A 15,172-nucleotide genomic window follows, 5' to 3' on the forward strand; every position below is an offset into this window, starting at 1 on the left:
AAAAAAAAAAAAAAAACTAATATTTCCTATGCAAACATAATACATCTCTCAGATTTCGATAACGATGTAATATTGCCAGTATTGCAGACTTACTCACATGCTTCTATGATAAAATGTGCTATCATAAAACGTAAAAATAAAGGAAACGTATAATTAAATATAATGAAGTCCATTTTAGACATTATAATAACGTACGTATCACCGATTAAAAAGATATTAATAATACACTGCAAATATTGCATCCTACTCGTATTTATCTGGCATATTACTAAAAATATAATACCTATGTGAGAACTTAATTTATCTTACAATTTCAATTTATATTCCTTATCGCTTATCTGAGTATTACAAATTTTATGCCTATCATCTTAGCATTTAGCATTCTATAACATTGCTTTGTAAATATTTCATACAAAGAATATATTACACAAATATAGATTATTTTTTACAACTACAAAACGTTCGGCATTGATTACATGATTACACTTTTTAAGATAATTTTTCTCAATCAGAGAAATAGTAATTTATCAAATAAATAAAAAGAACTGTATGTTTCTCCATGTAAAGTTTCTTATCTACGTTTAGATACAGAATATTCCTAAATATATATATGTATATACAATTTCGAAAAATGAAACAGTACAAGTAACAAAATTTCTTATTTTGTAAAGTTACAATGTATAATTTCTCACGCATATACTTTCTATATGTCATAATCATGTATATGATTACGAAATCGTAATGTATGGTCAAATCAATATTTGTCGACGGTATTAAACTTGTAAAAAAATAAGTAATTAATAATAGACTATAATTATTATAATACATTATATAACCTAGTTTAATTAGTTATAATGTCTAGAGCTTAAAATAACAAAAATCGTAGTTACAAAACCTCATATATTTACACAATATTTTTTAATAAAAAAATATAAAAATTATATCAGCAGTACAAACTGTGATAGATATTAAAATGAAAATATAGTGTACTTCAATGAGAGAACTATATCAACAGTATTAGTACATATAGAAAAAATATGTGCAATTGATACATACAAATGTGATGTGATGTAGTTGTGATGTTTGCAAAAGATATAGTATAGAGCATTGATATCTACATTAATTATATACGTTCCATTTCCTGATAAAATTACTACTTAATGAAAATTTAATTCCGTCGTGTAAAATAAAATTGTTCTGTGCGCTACATACTGTCATTGTAATTAATTCTTGTACAAACAGTATTTTTATATGTAAAAAGTTGAATCATATTTGGCAAATGATTTCATTATTAGGTACATACCTTTCTTCTTTTTTATGTGTGTTTTCTTTCTCTCTCTTTTCTTATTTAAGTATATGGATGTTCTATAGTATTGAAACATGTAAGACAAAGCGTAAAATCGTATTTTTTTCAGTACATCCGCTATTTCCTTTAAGTACTGTAACTATCAAAGAACAATTCTAATCATTACTTGCGTAATTATATTCTTCGTGCACAAAATGCAATGTCATTACTTAGAGTACACAATAGGAACCGGTTTGCATTGGAACCTTTTTAGTTGGAAAGATCTTTAATACATTGAGTGTTTATGATGATAATATAGATAGCGGTACTGACGTTTTTTTACGAATCTGAACATTAGCCTGTGTGATGCAAAATTATAAGAAACTATCCAGAAACTATCAAGTATCGGTTTCATTTTAACATTCCTTTATTTATTATAAAACTATAATACAGTGTTATCGGAGCTAATTTTTTGTATGAAATTAGCAAACCATCACCAACACTCAATGTATTAAACAGAATAGAATCGCGCGCCATTAGCAATAATATAATATATAATATACCACGAATATGTTTTATATAAATAATCTAGTTTCTCAGTCATCATTATAAGAACATATCTTCATTCCTACTATAAACCAGAGCATTCGATACACGAGGTTAAGTTTTTTAATTATTACAAGACAACCCTCACAACTTAACCTTATGTTTTTACGATGTCTAAAACGTATGAACTGTTAGATGAGACCGCGTTTCTTTTTATAATCTTCTAAATTTAACGATCGGCGTGGTCCTGTATCCTTGATGTTGTTAATAGGCTTCGGTAAAACACTAACAGGGTTATCTAGAAATAAAATTATACATAGATATCAATATAAATTGTACTCTCTTTATGAGCTACATAATTACTTTTTATTAATTAATTATCGAATAAAAGTTTATAATTATAATACGCTTCTTGTTATATGAAAGCTTACTTGGAATAGGAACTTCCAAATCGATTGTTATATCGAAATCATGGGCATTAAACAAATCTTCTGTACTCTGCTTCTTTTTAGACTCCTGTCCATTCTCCTTATCATTAGCGGTCGATACCGAATCGACAGCCGGACGAGGACTTGATTTGTCATTTATTGGAACCGTGCTTACCACCTCAGATTCATCTTCCGGCTTAAATACCATCCTTGGCTTAGTACTTCGCCTGGTGAATGGGTCGTCGACTTTTTTACCTTTGTTAGCCTTCAGCTCTTCCTATTATTACATCAACCTCAATTAATTGAAATTGATTGAAAATGATGAATTGAAATCTGATAGCAAATAGAGGATAGCACACATAGTATATTCTAAAATTTACCATTATAGCTTTCTCAGCTTCTTCGACATTTTTCTTTCTGTTGCGATCATTTATGTACGATATACTGGAAATCGTCGCTGTACGCATCTTATCCAATTCCGATGCGCGTTCTTCCAATTCACTTAATTCTTGATTAAGGCGACTAGCAGTCTCGTCGTCTCCTCTGCAATTAGCCGCATCGCGTTCTCTCATGAGCTGAGCTTTCTTCATCGCGTAATTATAGGGTGTTTGCTTAAATCTCTCTTTTTCTCGGACAATCTTCTCTATATCCTCTTCTTTGTATTCATATAGCAATGCTTCATTAATATCCTTTAATTTCTGCTCTACTTCGTCAAACGTTGGCACAGAAATTCCTTGCAGCGCGCATGTTTCCTTCCACTTGAAGAACTCCGAGTCTGTGAATTCTTGATTGGAGACGAATTCCAACCTGAATACACGTTCCTGCGCACCATGACGCAATTTCAATCCTTTATTCGTTCTTGTGCCACCGAGTTGATAAATCTTTCCGGTCTCGCACACACCGCTTATCTCAGCTACCCTATAGACAGGTTTACCGTTATTATTACCGATTCCAATCCTGACAAAACAACCTTGCACTACTCTGTCAAAGAAAGGTAAATGAACGAATCTCTCCATTTTATGACGAGACAATCGAATCTTGTTTAAGTCTTCCTTAGTACTGATATATACTGGCTTCTTCGGTTTAGTTTTGTTGCTAGTAATCGATCTGAAAAATAATGATATTAAATATAAATATAATTCTAAAAAAACATATATAAGATTCTATTTGCGCATAAAATAGACAAACAACTAACTTTTTATCGTTATCAGAATCCGAATCACGGCTTTCACTAGAGGACGACCTGCGGTGAGACGTTGGTTTAGTTACTTCTTCTTCCTCCTCTGCACTGTCCGATGAGCCGCTATCATCGGAATATATATCAGATGCTTTAAGTTTAGTCTTGTTTCCACCTTTATGATCATTCTCCAATTCCTCTTCCTCTATATCTTTTGATTGTTGTTGCTGCTGTTCTATTCTCTGTTTTTCTTTTTCCTCTAATCAAGAGAAGAAGAGCATTAAAAATGTGTAAGATAGGTAAAAAAAATTAATAATGTGTAAAATGCGCTACCTCGTTCTTTTTTTTCTTCACGTCTGGCTTTAAGCAATGACATTGCATGGAATTTTTTATCTTGCTTTTCTTCTATCGTTTTTTTACGATCTTTACTTCTTTCTTTAGGATCTGGTGCTCTGTCTAGTTTTTGTTTCTCTTCACCACCCTTCTCTTTCTTTTTTGATTCTTTTTGTTTTCTCAATTCTTGTTTCTTTGCCATTCTTAGTTTCTTCTCAATCTCAAATCTTGTCTTCATAATTTCACGTTGCTCAATTCGCTTAAAAATTTCTTGCTCACGTTCTTTCTCGGTCATTTGAGCGAGTCTGGCTTGATCCTCTGCATCTCCCATGAGTTTGTCATCATAACCATCATTAAATTCTTCTTGGCTAGAGTCGGAAACACTTACATCAGAATCTGATACCTCACCTATTGCAACAAAATAATTATTGTTTAGTTATTATAACATTAACAAAACTCATACATTTAAAATAAAAGTATATATTCATAAAACAGATTTAATTTTTAAATACCTTCTTCTGGCTCCGAAAGCTGCTTTGCTGGTTCTTTTTCACTGGCACTGTCTTCGGTGCTCGACTTTGTCATCTTTCGTTTACTTCGTTTTGTCGAACCTTTCTTTACCTTTGTTTTTCCAGTCTTGCTGCTCCAGTTATTGTCGGAATCTGACGTGTCTGAATCATGCTTAGCATCTTTTTTAACAGATCCATTATCTTCATTTGACTGAGAATCATCTTGGGATTTTCCTTTCTTTTTCTTTGCCAGTGACAATAGATCCTGATAAAGTTTGAATAAAAAAGGATATATACTGCAAATTATTATAAATAAAATCATTAAAAAAATAATAATGGCAGTTGTTTTAAATTTTATTGTGTATATGTGCATGTGTCTATATGTGTATATGTCTATCTATAACAAAATTGTATATTTTTAATATAATAACATATTGTATTTTTCTTTTTTACATCACAAATAAAACTGTGACACATGTTATAAATATTGTTTCCATATCATTTGATTGAAAGTGGATGGATGAAATTTTCATGTGCTATGCTAAAGGTTAGATTATTTACGTTATCCAAGTCTGAGCCGCTCTCCGACGCGCTTCCACTGCTATCGGAGTCTATGAGTGCTTGATGCTTCCTCTTCGGCATCTTTTTTGGCAGTGTTTAATTCTATGGGAAAATGTGAATAACTGTGTTACAGTCTCGCAATAAAATTCCACACACACTGAACGTCATATGAGAGATAACAAACCCGGAGAATCGGTTAAATAGCGCGGAAGAAACTGTGAGTATAGAATACTATACTACAATCAAGTATACAATCAACGAACGTGCGGTCGTTTACAGCTGCCGTTCCGTCAGTGCGAACTGCGAATATCAACGAACATTCAGAATCATTCAGGATCATGACTCCACATGGATTGTGTTCGAAAATTTACTCGTCAAAATAGAGTAGCGTTTGATTGACCGACCAATCGGGACAAGTGGAACGCATCTGTGATTGGCCGGTTGCAAAAATTCATGTGTATAAATCTCGAGTTTTTATTCTTCCAGATTTTTAGAACGAATTATCGGTCTAAAACCTTTATAGTCGAAGATTGTACGTTTGAAACAAGTCTTTATAAATTCACACTCATCGGCTTTTTTACATCATCGGGATAAAACTTCCCTAGGGACGAACCACAGTGTTTTCAGTCGCAGCAATTATCACGGAATGTGGTAGCCCGGCTGCTTGGAGCCTGACGGAGGGGGTGGGAATAATAAAACGTTAGGCGTGTCGGCGTCCGTTTTTTACGTCTTTTATAACCATTGAGAATCGTCGTTTTGCCGATCCGATTTTTTGTCGTACTGCCAGCAGCGGCGGCGACGGCAGCGACAAGCCTTCGGAGTGAATCGGCTTCGATCGAAGCGTAATGTCAAAGGCGCACGTGGCTGCGACGCCGCGACGTTCCGAGGATGCCTGGATCGTAGACCCGCTACGATAGCGTATCCCAACGACACATATCACATTGAGTGTCGTTGCGTTGCATCGCATGTATGTGCTTGCCGTTTGTTCGCGCGCGAAGGAGGGTATGCTCTTATGGGGTAGCGAGCGGCAGGTAGTCTTTGCCGTGGAATGGAGACGGAGAGCGTGAAATCCGGGGCTAGTGAGCATAGCCATAGCCACCACAGCAGGAGCTCTCAAAAGCATCATCGATCCCACAGCTCGAAGCAGCATCACAGGACACATTCTCACCGTACTACCAGGTAAATTTGATGAATTTTTATCTTGTCTTTTTTTTTTGCATCGTATAACTGTATAAAAGCAAGTTACACAATTAGTACTAGAACTAACTATTGACAGACTCGCACATTTTTACACATACATATATATGATTCTATTTTACAATAGGAGCAATCGAAGTCAAAGGAAAGAGAGGCAGAATTTAGATACTAATGAAATGGCTCCGTTTCAAACAACTGTAAATGTACGGGGAGATAGCGTAGATAATATGGGTCAGGAGGTGATCGAGGTACAGATACTGCCACAAGATGAGAACTGGGGAGAAAACACCACGGCCGTTACCGGCAATACCTCAGATAGATCAGAATCGACCGAGGATGTAAGCCACTGGCCAAACGAGACCGATGGATCGTTTGGTTCTAGCTGCAATCGCTATGTCGGTCCGGTCGTAGCGATGATACTCGGAATAAGCGCCTTCTTTAGTCCTATTGCCATGGTGATCTTGCCTAAATTGGGATTTTTTCCCGACTCAACAACAGTGTTGACGATGCAGCAGAAATTACAGCTACTATCGTGCAACGCTGAATGCAAAGGCCAACTATTAGGATTAGCCTTCAAACTGGTGCTACTAGCTATTGGTAGCTGGGCGGTGTTTCTGCGTCCTCGAATCGCTATCATGCCGCGCATATTTTTATTCAGAGCAGGAGTGCTGCTGCTCACCATGCTGTGCATTTGTACTTATTGGCTTTTTTATGTTGTACAGGTATATAGGAAAATCTATGTAATGATTTTGAATGTAATTTATGTATATTTATAGTTTAGCGCGGAATGTAAAATTATACATGGTTATTGATTTTTTCAGATCACTGAGAGTGCTAAGACTGCTGCCAATGGCGAAATATCAGAGTACAAAAGTTTAGTAAATTACGCAGGTACCCTTGCTGATACGCTACTGTTTATACACTATGTCGCTGTGCTCCTTATTGAAGTTCGTCATTTACAGCCTACGTTCTATCTAAAGGTATATGAATGTTGCATATATCTTTGGTCAATAATATTTGATCTATAATATTTGTTATCGAATTAAATATCTTGTTGGTATTTTCGTTGACAGGTTGTTAGATCGCCGGACGGTGAATCGAGATCCTATGCAATAGGCCAGTTATCAATACAAAGAGCGGCCGTGTGGGTCTTGGAGAGGTACTATACGGAATTCCCGATTTATAATCCGTACTTGGAAAGATTGCCGGTCTCAAAGTCGGGCAGGAAGCAGTCGAGCTTCAAGTTCTACGAGGTTGATGGTGGAGTAACTGGCGCTATGCAATCGCGCGGCGGTAGCGGGGATCGAGCAGTTTTAGCGGCACAGGCACGTCGCCGTGATTCCAGTCACAACGAACGCTTTTACGAGGAGCACGATTACGAACGACGGGTACGGAAACGTCGCGCGAGGCTGATCACCGCCGCCGAGGAGGCGTTTGCGCACATCAAACGCTTGCATTCCGAAGTGGACTCCACGCCGAACTCGGGACCGATGGATCCCATGGAAGCCGCGCAGGCGGTGTTCCCTTCCATGGCGAGGGCTTTGCAGAAGTATTTGAGAATCACTCGACAACAACCGCGTCATTCTGTAGAATCCATTCTTAATCGTCTTGCCCGGTGTTTGGCCCAAGATGCGGCGCCGCGCGCATTCTTGGAACCGTTCTTCGTCACGAGCCCGGTGTTGTCGAATGAGAAAGAGAGACAAAAGCGATCGCATCATTGGGCTTTGGTGTGCGAGGGAGAGCTACCCTCGCGTCCAATCGCTAACGGTTGTGAATTTCAATTGAGACAGGGAGAAGTAGCACTCTTGTGCACGGCGCATAGATTACCGCATTTTAATCTTACTGAACAATTGGCACATCCTAAATCGAACAAGTTTCTTTTGCGACTAAATTCTGAAACTTCTGTTTAAAATGCCTAATAGAATTCTGGAAATTCCGTTCTTTTATTTGCAATGAAATTTTGCAATGCCTCAAAACGGGGATATATGTACTTAATATGATTTTTGGCACAAATGAAATTGAATAGAGATATATTTAAAAAAATAACTTTCTTTGCGTTGAAAGCGCTGGACCTCGCTTTGCGCAGAATACATAATGTGGTAAGTGCTGTAGTTTGTTCCACGAAAGATACAAAACGGTGGATGGTGAAAACTTTTATTTGCGGAAGAAATATGATCTAATGAATATTGAATCTCGTTTTACATGAAAAATATCTTTTAGACATTTATTCAAAAAGATGTCATCTGGGATTTTTGATCAAACTTCATGAAAATTGGAAAGCCAATCTTTTCGAAATACATTTTCTAAAACTTCTCCTGTACACTGAAATATAGACTGTTGTAAAACAATAGCACATATTTAGATGTTTTGACATGATAAATTGAAAGAAGCACAAAAATTGGGAGAATAACTAGATATCGTTTTGTCGCATTTTTAACTGTGATGATAACATCATTTTTTTTCTTTGAAGAAGAACTACAAAGATATTAATCATTGAACCATACTTTTAAACATATCTTTGAATAATTTTATGACAAAGTAATAGCATTTATATACTTGTGTGTACTGTATGTATGAAATACTCAATTTTTCTTTTTTATCTAAGACACGCGCGTACACATTTATTTATTCCATTATATAGTATATAGTGCATATCATGAATTATATATATATATCTCTTTTTGGAGATAAAATAGGAATAAATTAAAAAGACACAAGAGATTGAATATTTGTACTGATATTTACGTTAATTAATACGCATTCCCGAATTTATGAATTATATTTGTAGTACCATATTTACAAAAGAGATATGCTTTAAGTATATAGGAATTATAGACTCATAATATGTGTTCATATACATGCGCACATGTGTAGTAGTACACAAAAAAACACACACAGTTCATACTTATCATATTTCACTATCAAGGAGAGGGTATAAGAAACTCATATCTCTTGTTATCCTGTGTCCTGCAATATAATGGTACGCACAGCGAATATACTCGATAATGATAGCCTTAATTTTTGTACTTCAACATTTTTATATGATTTTCACTCTTTAATATAATATTTATATTAAGTATGCAAAAATGGTAAATTAATTATTAGGTGATAGAAAACTTCGATACATCTGTTAGGTTTATTTTCTCCTTTCTCAGTTTCTCTATCTGTATTACTATTTTAAATATTTCTGCGTTGTGATTAGATAAGAATTATGGTCTATTGGTAAATTATATATTTATATGTATACATGCATTTAAATTATATTTCTTATTTTTAAATGCTTGATAAAATAATATAGAAACCATATCTTGAATAAAATTTGAAAATAATGTCGCAATTACTCTTTGCCGGATAATTTTATTGCAATCTTCCATTTGCTTCCATAATCTGTAATCATTGTAATAATCGTTCAACGCAAACATTTAAGAGTAAAGTATAAGAACTTTTAAAGATGAATGATTAAATATTTGGAAAAAAAACTATGGCACATAAAATAAATTATATAATTTAATAATTAAATTACTTATTAATTACATATCTTTTAGCATGTATTTAGATGGATTTGAATTCAAATATGCGTTAACGCATATTCTATATTATTTGATTGCGAAATACGTACGAGAAATTTGCATATTCTGGAATATGTATATAGTGAAAACAGAAATTCTATAATTGCGGATTTTTATACGTGTATATATAATCGTACAAATCTCATCATTGGTTAAATCGATGAACGATAGCTTGAATTGTAAACCTAACGGGTTACAAAGAAAAGCGAGGTTTATATATTGAGAAGTAATTAATATTGTTGAACTTCTCTCCGATATTGTCTTTATCATCGTAATAAAATTGACAAATATAAAAGCTCTCTATGATGAGACGATAGCTTTCAAGAAAGCGTACAGTTTGCAGTAAGCACACTTTTTACGCTTGTGTGTGTGTGTGAGATGTTTTCACGTGTTGTATGCTTCGCACGTTTGTACATCGTATAAGATAAAAATACATGAAAAAAAAACACCCAATAATTTTTTAAATTATCCTGGTAGAGGATTCTTGATTTAAGAAATATTAAAATAAGATTGTAAGAATACAGAGAATAATTCTTTTTTTCTTTCGAGATTGAATACGTAATGTGATTGAATATGTAATTTTTTTACTGATGTGAGTAGCTTTTGCTATGGATGTTTCTTTTTTATTTATGTGTGCTCGCGTGATGACTGTGTATTATTCGAAAGATGAAATATACATTTGATGTATAAAAAAATTTCTCTGGTTTTTTCTTTCTTGGAAAAGTGTTTCAACTAATGAGTGAATGAGAAAATAAAAATTAATAGTACTTTAAAAGCTGTTAATGACATTGCGATTAAGAGATGATCTCTTAATCATCTTAAAACTGACGTTAGTTATTGCGCAAAAAGACAGATTGTCATTAATGATGTACATATTTATTCGCACACTTATGAAATCTTTGTCATTTTAATAGTCTGTAAGCGGAGAAGTGGATGTACGAACACGAACATCATGCATGTTGATTTAGCTGTTATGATAATTTAATCTCCTTCCATTTTGTAAAGAACGCGAAATACAAAACATGGATTAAGAAACACTGTTTGAATTTTTCCGTTTGAAATTATTATATGAAAAATATCATTGACATACCCTATGCCTAATTTCTTTTGGAGAAGAGAGAATTAGGACGTACATATAATTAAAAACACTCATAGTAAAATGTTATAAAAATGATTTCAGGACGGAATTTCTAAGTTTTGAGGGTTACAAAGTGATTTAAAATATATAATAAGTTAAAAGAAAAGAAAAAAATAAAAGAATATGTGTGTGTTACATGATATATCTTTAAGATATATATAATATCAAAATTGAAATAAAATTTGAATCATCCAACTGTTTAAGGGTATGATTTTAATTAACTGAATAAAGTATCTCTCTCTTTTTTCTCTCTCAGATCTGAGCGGAGATCAAAAATTTTTTTATATACACTTGCGCAATATACGTACAAAAGTATCAAGTAAATGCGTCGAAAGTATATGTATATGTAATATTTGGACAAGTGGTTTGCCACATCATTTCACATAAACGTTTTCTATATAAGATTCTTGATTGTACTATCTATGTGCGATCATGTATATATAATAGTGTTAATATATTTTATTACATCATTGGATACAATTTTTCCATGAGTATTATAATTATATATATAAGAATATCTTTTTCGCAATAGTAATTGCAATCGCTCGCGATTGTTTGAGGAAAAAAACTAAGCTTAGAAAATTTTGCACGAGGCAAAAAGGAAAAAACAGTTTTATACAATCTATTGTATTTTTCCAGATCTTGGAACCTATCTTCTTCGCACCGCGCGACATCGTGATCGGTCTCAGCGAGGATCCCGAGCAGTTGATGTTGTATAAATCCATTATCAAAACAGTTGCTAACATCTTTATAAACGAACAGGGTTCGTACGTTGACGAGGCGACATTAGATCGAGAAACGCTTGATGTCGCAAATTTCGAGATTGAATTGGCTAAGGTGTTGTTATTGATCTCTCGCTGCATTGAGATTTTAACATTTGGATTAATCTTGTTTTGTTTTTTAAAATTTCTTTTCTTTTCTTCATCGATATCTTGTCAATCCATGTACTTTTATATCAAAAATATTTTATATCGAAAATATTCTTAACGTTACGCGAGATTATCTTTCTCCTCCATCTGATGACTTTTTAAGTGAAGCAAAAACTATTTTAATCTATTTAATGTAAAAACTTTAGAAGCCGATTGCATCGATTTATTACTCTGTTTTGTTTATTTTATCTGCTGCAGCTGACACTAAGCCTCGAAGATAGTAGAGACATTGATAAAGTTTACAATCCGCTAACAATCAAACAATTGCAACAAGCCTATGATGCGCAACGTCCTGTAAAGGGCAAGGTCTTTGAATTTATTTTCTCAATACTTATTCTACATTTATTAATTTTTTTATTTATATTTTATTCTCTTACTTGCATTGCAGATAAACTGGCTTGAACGTATTCGAAGATTGTTCGCGCCAAAAAGAATTAAATCATCCGAGAAACTTGTCGTTCACGCATATAAATACCTTACTAATTTAGTACCGCTACTAGAACAAACGCCTACTCGTACTATCGGTAAGATTTTTGAGATGTTTAAAAGGACGCTATGAATTATTAGATAAAAAATTCTAATTATCTCGACAATCTGATTACGCTTGTAGTCAACTATATGCAATGGAATCTCATCAGAGCTCTATTACCTTACACCGAACGTACGGAAAAAATTGCTGTCCAACTTGCCAAAGAGTTTAAGGGAGAAAAGGAGGATAATTTGAAGTACGTATATTATTATTATCAACAATATATGGTATTTGAGAAATTTGATGCAATAACAGTATATAAAGTACAAAATTTTAATTCGTTTTTATTACAAGAAAGACACGACATATTATATCACTATAAATCGTAAATGTTGCATTTCATTATTTGTCTATAGCTAAATTTTATCTTTAACTTACTTAATTTCTGTAAAAATTGTTTCTAAATTTATTTTGCTAAATTATTTGTTCACATCCAATCATTTCTAACATTGTTATTGTATCCAATAACTCAATGCAGACGAAGCTAATTAAGTGCTAATTAAGTGAAACTCATCAAGGTGGAAGAGTTGTGTAAACAAAGCCAATTTAAACTCGGCCATCTCGCACGAATACGCCAAAAGATACGTCAAGCACGGAAATAAAGAAGACGTAAGTCTGTGTTAGTTAAAAAAAAAACACAAAAGACGAAATTAATTGAATTCGTTATGTCATAACTTTCATAAATAAATTACGCAAATCGTTTACTTTAGCTCATTGAAATAATCACGAATATCGAAGATGTTGTCCGTGAGCAAATCTCAGCGTCTACTTGGATGGACGAGGCTACGAAGAAGGCATCTCTCGAAAAATTGTCTTATATGAGAATGCAAGTTCTCACGCCAGATTGGTACAGCAACAAAGCTATTGACAAATATTACAATGGCGTAAATATACATTGATAAGTTAATAATATTTTATAAATAATGGATAAAAGAATTTGATATATCATTCTCTTGGAATAATGTTATATTGTATAAAACAGGTATTGTTATTTATACAAAAAAATTATATATGTGTTTCAGTTAACTGTCACGTGGGACTATCTCGGAAGTGTAATAAATATAATGAACTTTGAAATTAAAACAATGTTGAGCAAGCTGAGGAAGCCCGTCGACAAAAACGAGTGAGACTTACAATTCCTTTTACTTAATGTAATATAAATATATATATATAATTTATTCAAATTTATTTGATTTAATAACTATACAACAAACTCTTTAGAGAATTGAAATAAGGGCGAAACATCCAAAAACATAAATAATACTATTTTTCTTTGTAACAGGTGGTTTATGGAACCGACGGTAGTGAACGCTTATTACAATCCATCTGGCAATGAAATCGGTGAGTTTTTTCGAATTTTTATTTTTGCTTTCCTTTATTAAATAGGTATATTTTAATAAATCGTGAAATTTATTATCAACTCATTTTGCCAATTTTAGTTATTACTGCAGCCATATCGCAAGATCCTGTATATGATAAAAATCATCCTGCGTAAGTATTTATATTAATAAATTTTTAAAATAAAGAGAACAATTTTCTCGCGAGAAATTTAATTGAAGATATCTCTTTTATATTTTTGTTTCATTTTTTATTTAATGCTGTTTTTTACTCAATAGCTGTTTTTTTATTTGCATTCTGCTCTTTAATTTAACTTTTTACCAGGTATATGAACTATGGAGGAATAGGCGTTGTCATTGGACACGAAATTAATCATGGCTTCGATAATACCGGTAATTTTTTGATGACAATGTGAAATATAGTGGTATGTATAATGTATTTTTTTGCAGGTCGTAAATATGACAAAAACGGCAATGCCATACAATGGTGGACACAGTATACTATCGACAAATACGAGCAAAAAACGCAATGTTTTGTTGACCAGTACAACAGTTATTTAGCGCCAGACTTGGAGGAATCAAACATTCATGTAAGTAATTGCGTTCAGCAGAAATCATATTCCTAATCTTTCTACAGAGATCGTCTCTTAATTTTTTCAATATTTCCAACACTTCCTTTCAAGTATTTTTTTATTACACTTTAACATCTGAATGATATTTTTTACGATTTTCTTATTTATATCGATTTTTTTAAATATAATATTGGCAAAATTTTGCAGGTGAATGGACAATTGACGCTAGGAGAGAACATCGGCGATTCCGCTGGCGTTGTGGCCGCGTATTACGCATATCAGCACAAAAAAGCAAAACTGAACAAGTCTGAAATACGACTGCAAGGACTCGAGGAGTTTAGCGACAATCAGATCTTCTTTATGAACTTTGCGCATGTATGTGTAATGAAATATGCAAATGCGATGCTAAAAAATTTATTGAACAGACAATCACTAAAAAGTAGAATCAAAGTTGTTACTGCCGTAATCTAATTTTTTTCAGGTGTTCTGTGAGAATGTCACGCCGCAACAGACACAAGTGTTATTGCTGGACGAGCATCCTAGGCCGGAAATAAGAATACGAGGTAGCCTCTCGAATTTCCCTGAATTCTCTGCAACTTACAATTGTCCGGCAGGAAAAGGAATGAATCCGGATACGAAATGTTCTCTTTGGTGAATAAGATAATAGATGAGAGAGAAAGAGAGAGACGAATCTATTCTTAAAAAAGGCATGTTAAATCAATACTGAAATGTATCAAAGTTTTCTCGAAAGTCTCAAAGTTTATTGTTGTTCCTTTTCTGTGATGCCGATTGGCTGTTTCGCTGTAAACAACTGTCATCACATAATTTTATTCCTCTTGAAAAATGAAAATTTACTTTGCTAATAATAAATATTAGGGGTTTATTAATGTTTTATTAGCGTGATGTTTTTTTCATTTCAGTGTATACTACGGATAGCAATAATAAAGTCATTATTGAAATATTTTTATGTATATACGCATGTAAAATTAAATAAATATTCTTAAATTAATCTTTTTAATAATTTTGTTTTTAATTTTTAAATATAACGCGTAGAAGATATTT

At 33.2% G+C, this 15,172-nt stretch overlaps 3 protein-coding genes across 3 annotated transcripts; 2 read left to right on the forward strand and 1 right to left on the reverse strand.

Annotated features, from left to right (window-relative positions):
• Positions 1 to 168: 168 nt before the first annotated feature.
• LOC115240369 (RNA polymerase-associated protein Rtf1) lies at positions 169 to 5,206 on the reverse strand. The gene is made up of 8 exons (XM_029815488.1): positions 5,024 to 5,206; positions 4,840 to 4,941; positions 4,282 to 4,543; positions 3,770 to 4,177; positions 3,455 to 3,695; positions 2,640 to 3,366; positions 2,263 to 2,536; positions 169 to 2,129 (listed from the first exon to the last, which is right to left on the reverse strand). Exons 2-8 carry the CDS (start codon positions 4,918 to 4,920, stop codon positions 2,023 to 2,025), a joined length of 2,100 nt encoding a protein of 699 aa, XP_029671348.1. The 5' UTR covers positions 4,921 to 4,941; positions 5,024 to 5,206; the 3' UTR covers positions 169 to 2,022.
• Positions 5,207 to 5,411: 205 nt separating this feature from the next.
• Positions 5,412 to 10,640, forward strand: LOC115240370 (vang-like protein 1). The gene is made up of 4 exons (XM_029815489.1): positions 5,412 to 6,018; positions 6,164 to 6,758; positions 6,858 to 7,016; positions 7,110 to 10,640. The coding sequence occupies exons 1-4, from the start codon at positions 5,888 to 5,890 to the stop codon at positions 7,944 to 7,946; spliced, it is 1,722 nt and encodes a 573-aa protein (XP_029671349.1). The 5' UTR covers positions 5,412 to 5,887; the 3' UTR covers positions 7,947 to 10,640.
• Positions 10,641 to 12,083: 1,443 nt separating this feature from the next.
• LOC115240371 (endothelin-converting enzyme homolog) lies at positions 12,084 to 14,765 on the forward strand. The gene is made up of 10 exons (XM_029815490.1): positions 12,084 to 12,196; positions 12,283 to 12,397; positions 12,720 to 13,085; positions 13,224 to 13,324; positions 13,484 to 13,542; positions 13,641 to 13,692; positions 13,864 to 13,931; positions 13,989 to 14,128; positions 14,318 to 14,485; positions 14,592 to 14,765. Exons 3-10 carry the CDS (start codon positions 12,975 to 12,977, stop codon positions 14,763 to 14,765), a joined length of 873 nt encoding a protein of 290 aa, XP_029671350.1. The 5' UTR covers positions 12,084 to 12,196; positions 12,283 to 12,397; positions 12,720 to 12,974.
• The last annotated feature ends 407 nt before the right edge of the window (positions 14,766 to 15,172 follow it).

Source organism: Formica exsecta, unplaced genomic scaffold (genome assembly GCF_003651465.1).
Source record: "Formica exsecta isolate Colony F162 unplaced genomic scaffold, ASM365146v1 scaffold425, whole genome shotgun sequence".
Lineage (NCBI taxonomy): Eukaryota > Metazoa > Arthropoda > Insecta > Hymenoptera > Formicidae > Formica > Formica exsecta.